Consider the following 6,276-nt stretch of genomic DNA (forward strand, 5'->3'; position numbering starts at 1 on the left):
TCATGGGCCCAAATCGATAAACAATTCGCAATTTCTTCCTGCACCATATATTTTTTATGTGCACCCAACACAACTTTTTAAACCAAACTTTGTCCTTGTTTTCTTTCTTTTGATAAAAGCTGCATAGGAGCTTGGAGTCCGTTTTAGCTGTAGAGGAGCTGGTGTTGGTGTGACGGTGGAGGAAATATTTCACTTTTAGTTGTGGTGCACATTGTTTTGAGGTAAGAAAGCACATTGTTTTGAGGTAAGTTTTTTCCGGAGAAGCCTGGATAGGCTTACAGATGCATAAATCCAAAAAACAATGTCAGTACCTCCAAATATAAAAATATAAAAAACCGTAAGCTAATTTCATTTTCAATTAAGGTTCTGAATACACGTGTCCAAAAGTAAAATATGAGTTCTAGATACGTATATTCGAAATTCGAAATGAGTATTTAAGTTCTAGATATAAATATCTGATTTTGGATTTTGGATTGCTACATCCAGAAGGTTTCTTGGCTGGTGGGTGTTGGGTGCACTTAAATGTAATCTAATTTTTATTTCATTAAAAGTATTATAGTAATTTCACTTGAAGATGTTGGTGTCTATAGGGAGATTTAGCCTAAACAATTTGGAGAAGTCCTTTCGCACCTCTATTATTTTTTCTGCACCTCATAGTTTCGGTGAAAAGTTTATTTTACCCTTAATGAAATAAAAAAAAAAATGACCCCTAAATTTCTGTACTCCCGCATTAGAAAGTGGAAACAACTTTTAGTTTTTATAATTTAAAATAATTAAAATACAAATTTGTATTTTAAATTATAAAATTATTATAAATAATTTAAATTTAAAATTCTTTATATTATTCGATTACATCCCTATCAAATCATGACTTTGTTTTGATTAATTTTTTTACAAATTTTACAATCAAAGATGTCCTATGATTGAAGAAGCTTAAAGTAATTGGTGCATAGAAAATGCAGTGAATAGTAAAACAGAGTAACCATTTCCCACAAGCAACAAAAACTAAGAACACACTATTTTGATGATCATAATCCAAATGCGTCCTTCTTTGAGTTTCTCAGTTTTTCTTGACCTCACACAACAATATAAAAGCCCTTCCAATGCCTATCCCTACCCACCCCAAATGAAACTCCTCCATTGCAGAAGAAAAAAACTGCAGAAAAATGGGAAGGATGATGGAAAGCAAGAACCTTGTGATTCTGGGCATGATGGGAGTTGTAGTGTTTTGTGGTGATGTTGTTGTAGGGGAGTGCCCTGGCATAGGGGACCTCATAACCCAATGTGGCATGTATGTTCAAAAGTCTGGCCCTCAGATGAATCCCTCACAAAAGTGCTGTGATGAGATCAACAGTGCTGATGCTTCATGTTTGTGTGAGCACTTCTGGAACACCACTCTTGCAAATGAGCTTATTGATGTAAATAAGGTTGTTCATGTTGCACACTCATGTGGAAGGCCACTACCCTCTGCAACCCCTTGTGGAGGAGGAGGTATATATATATAGTTAGATATAATGTGTATTTGGTTTATTGAACACCTAATTATTTTCATCTATAAAAAAAATAACTGATAATTAGAAAAGACACTCAATTAATATTAAGATCATTCTATAATTCTGGTATCTGTATCATAAACAGTAAATCTGATATATTAAATTTGACTTTGAATTTGTTTACTTGATTAGATGATGATTTTGAATTTGTTTACTTGATTAGATGATGATGATGAACATAAAGTTGAAGTTAGGAACTCTGATATGAAGTATTCTGAAGTTCTACCAAAATCAGATTTGAAGACAGCTACTCCACCCATTAAATCTGGAATCAAACCATCTACTCCAGTTTAATCACATCAAAAACTCAATCAGGTACAATTTCTTTCCATAACATAATTTTAAAATGTGAAATTCTGATAATTATACAGATGTTTTGATATAAACATTGTTTAGATATAAATATATATAATAAAAAATAAATTTATAATTAAATTATATGAAAAATATTTAAAAAATAATATTGAAATTATAACGTAATTATATAAAAAAATATGAATTGTTAATGTTTTATTATTTTTAATATTAAACATTTGATTCCATTGATAAGTATAGATAAGTTCAAGTGAGCATGTAACACTAAAAAAATAAAAGGAAAAATTTAGAAGAACTAAAAAATCAAAATCTATTATTTTATAGAAACTATAAATATGCTCTTAACGAACAAAAATATATGATTTTAATTTATCTCAATTTTTTATATAGATATCTAATTAAGTTTTAAGTTTTTTTTTTTAAAAAAAATCGTTTTATTAAATTTAAAATATATATCTTACTTTTGTTATGTTTCTTGTTGTTTAATTTTGCGTACCATGATTGTTATTCTCATTTTTAACCTTTTTTTTCTTTCAATCTCCTCTAATTTTTCAATCAACTCGTTCTTAAAAAAATAAATAAATAAACAAATTAATCAACGAGTTGAAAAAGTTGAAGAAGGAAAAAAGAAATTGATCAATGAGATATGAACAGAAACTAACAACCATATTATTCCATTGATGATAAATCAAATAATAGGATATTTAGATAAATAAAATCACATTTTAAGTGATCAATAAAACAAAAGTTCTTAGTAAAAAATTAATTAAAAGTAATCGAATTTGTACATTAGTTAAATTTTAATCAAGTCTAAATATAAAATATTTAAAATTTATTTGATTATGTGATGTTATCATCTTTGATAATTGATGTTCTCTTTATGTTTGTTGTAGAGGTGTTACCTTCCGATGTGATCCAATGGAGGAAACTATATCTTAACTCTAATAATCTTATATGGTTTAATTATTATAGAATAAGTTAAATACAACAATGATGTATGCATTTGGTCTTATGAACAATGGAAAAATGGTCATAACTATAACACTATGATTCTTCTTTTTCCTTTTACTTCACAAAACTATTCTATTAATAAAAGGTGAGTTTCAAAGAAAATAAAGAAATAGAACAAAAATAAATAAATGAGAGACTCTTATTATTATTTTTTTCTTATAAACAATGCCTAAAAGTATAAAATGAAAAATTAGCATTGATATTCGTATACAATACCTTTCACACAAAATTGGTTAATTATAGTAAAGAGAGTCAAAGAATATCTAAAAAAATGTTTAGTTGTATTTTTTGATCTTTGTATTTTATAAAATTTACATTTGGAAATTTACTTTTATACATAATTTTAATTATTATTAACTTAGCCCTTAATTTTTGTCTCGCACTTAATAAATGTAATATCAAGTTTCATAATTATACTTAAATGATAACTTTAAAAAAAACACCAAAGTAATGTTAGAGAGAAGCAAAATCAAAAGTTAAAAAAAAAAATTAAACAAAACTACAAGCTTGATACAATAATATAAAAATAGACAATGAAAGATGCTTTGTTGAATAATGGTGTTTGAATTGATTGTGCCCATATCATAAACTAAATATAGTGTGGTTTTCAATTTCAAACTATGAGCTCTTTTTTTAAAGGTTTGTGTAGGACAATGTCTTAGTCCTTTCTATTGCAATATCAAAAATGTTTTTTTTGAGGAAATTCATTAAGGAGTTTTGATTTTGATTCTGATAATTATTTTTTGTTCATTAAGGAAATTTTTCTTCTTATAATTCACATTGTAATTTAAAAAAAAAACATTTTAAATCAACTTAATTATTTTAAAAACTACTCTCTGACATTAGCATATTTTTTCTTTAAATTCATTTCATTAATGCTTTGACTTATGAATTTGGTTTCTATAGTGTTTTCACTCGACAACATTAAGATTTTTAGTGATTTACTTAATAAAATGGAAAAAATGAAAATCTTACTCATATGATTAACTTTTGTGTGATGAATAAATACTTCTTGTATATACTTTTCATTTTCAAAACAATACAAGTTAGGAAATTGAGTAGTTTTTTTTTTTTTTACATAAGACACAAGGACATTTGAATTACTTATGTTGTGTAATGTAATGTTTCTTTTATCTTAAATTTTATTATCCATATCTTTTATTGTATATGTTACACAAATTCATTTAGGGTGTTACATTATGGTATCAAACACATGTCTTTCCTTTCCATTATGGATAATGAGGTTTATTCTTCTCAATCATGTGTTTTCAACTTTGCATTAAATTATATATTTATATTGATAAACTCAACATGTGGAAGTATATGTTGAAAATTAAGACTTGGCATGATCGATGACAGGAAGCATCTTAGATGACCAATGTTATTAGGAAGCAAACAACAACAAATTTAATGGTCTTTCTTAGAAAAAATAAAAATATATAGGGAATAGTTAGACCACTACCTCTCGATATGAGGGTGTTGGTACTAGATTTTTAAAAATTGAGAAATGAATCTCCACCACAATTCAATGGAAAATACAACCCTGCAACAACTAAAGTCATAAGGCATGGAAGACATATTTGAGGCATTTCCTGGTACAAAAGAGAATAAAAGGAAAGCTAAGACTTGGTGGAAAGGAGAGAATGCATGGTATACTTGGAACTCCTACAACTTGGGAGAATTTAAAAATCTTTTGTTGGTTAAGCATTTTTCCTTAAGTTTGATAAACTTAAAGTAAATTGAATATCTTCAACTATAGCAGTGAGCAATGTCATATTACACGTGGTATGTCACATCATCAACACTTAATGTTGTTTAAGCCAATTTAATAAAATGGATCGAATTACATCATTTAAAAAAAATCGTGAGACCAAAGTGAATTTTATAAAAACCAGTATACCAAAGTGATTATCGCCCCTTAATGTAGGGACCAGAAAAGTAATTAAACAAAAAAGCTTAATAATGTTGATTAATGTCAAACAAAGTTAGTAAGCACAACTTCTTTAGTCTTCTTCATTGAACCAATGTCATATTGTGCTATAACAACTTTTTTGTAAAAATGTTTGTATTGAATAAAGTCATATTTAAAAATGACAACTTCTTAAAATTGAAGTATACTATATATTTTTTTTTCAAATATATTCATTATAATAATTTTGATGTAAAATTTCATCATTCTACTAAAATTCCACACACATGTGTGTATAATATGTTAAAGAATCAAACAATCCAATCTCATAAAAAAATATAAAAATAATCAAATCTCATTCTTCTTATTAATTCGTCTAGTACAATTTATTAGATGTATGCCAATATACTAGATGGTTTAGTAAAAATAAGTGAGATCATCTAAAATTTGAGGACATTTAGAATGTTTAGTCTTAAGTTCACTTAGACCATCTAACCATCTAACGTGTTCCATCTAGATCATCTAGTGCGTTATAATCTAGTGTGTTATAATTAGACCGTTTAATGTGAGAACGCTACGAATGTCTAGTCTTAAATTTGCTTAGTCCATTGTTTTGTTTAAAATATCTAGATTTGTTTGTTTTGTGTTTGTGCAGCTTAAGTTACTATTCATTTTCTATATAAAAAAACTAGAGTATTTCCTTAATGCATTCATTTTTCTTATTGTACACTGTTTTCTAGATAATATTTTTTCTTCAAGTTCTCATAAATCTATCTTGCGTTTAGACAGTCTGCTAAACAAAATTTGTGTCTAAACCTTAAATTCATTTAGATAATCCATTAGACTAAACTTTAAACCTCTAATTTAACACAAATAACCATAAAATAGATATTTTATTTGTACCTCAACTTCACAGACTCATAATTCATCACATCCTAATTGAACTTCATTTAAATTAAATTAAATTAAAGTCTTAAACAAGTCTAGTATAAAAATAATTCACGGAAATTGTCATACTCTTAACTACTTCACCTTAAATAAATATTTTTTTTAAATATTAGTGATTAACTTTAACCAATATAAATGAATACGACTTCTTCATTAAATCAAAGTTATATTATATCCTAGCAATTTTTGACAATTTTTTATACTAAACTAAAATCATATTTAAAAACAACTTCTTTGACGCAAATAGGATATATCCATTTTCTTATTATTTTTTTTTCAAATTGATCTCTTCTAATAAAATAATACAAGATTACATCACTTTATTAAATTTTCATACATGTATATATAATGTTAAAGAATAAAAAAAAATCTCATAAAAAATATAAAAGTAATGAAACCCCAAATTCAAGTTCCAAGATCTAATATTGTAAACTGACACACTGCGTTTATTTCAAAATATTGGTTACAGTACAACCGCCCACAGCTAACTTTTTCCAAAGCAACCCTTATCTTGTCATAGCCTCGAAGGTTTCTACTCAT

At 26.7% G+C, this 6,276-nt stretch overlaps 1 protein-coding gene across 1 annotated transcript; it reads left to right on the forward strand.

Annotated features, from left to right (window-relative positions):
• The first annotated feature begins 1,112 nt into the window (after window positions 1–1,112).
• On the forward strand, window positions 1,113–2,910 carry LOC137834846 (uncharacterized). The gene is made up of 3 exons (XM_068643067.2): window positions 1,113–1,491; window positions 1,717–1,868; window positions 2,762–2,910. Exons 1-2 carry the CDS (start codon window positions 1,167–1,169, stop codon window positions 1,845–1,847), a joined length of 456 nt encoding a protein of 151 aa, XP_068499168.2. The 5' UTR covers window positions 1,113–1,166; the 3' UTR covers window positions 1,848–1,868; window positions 2,762–2,910.
• The last annotated feature ends 3,366 nt before the right edge of the window (window positions 2,911–6,276 follow it).

This window comes from Phaseolus vulgaris, chromosome 5 (genome assembly GCF_051622355.1).
Source record: "Phaseolus vulgaris cultivar YP4 chromosome 5, ASM5162235v1, whole genome shotgun sequence".
Classification (NCBI taxonomy): domain Eukaryota; kingdom Viridiplantae; phylum Streptophyta; class Magnoliopsida; order Fabales; family Fabaceae; genus Phaseolus; species Phaseolus vulgaris.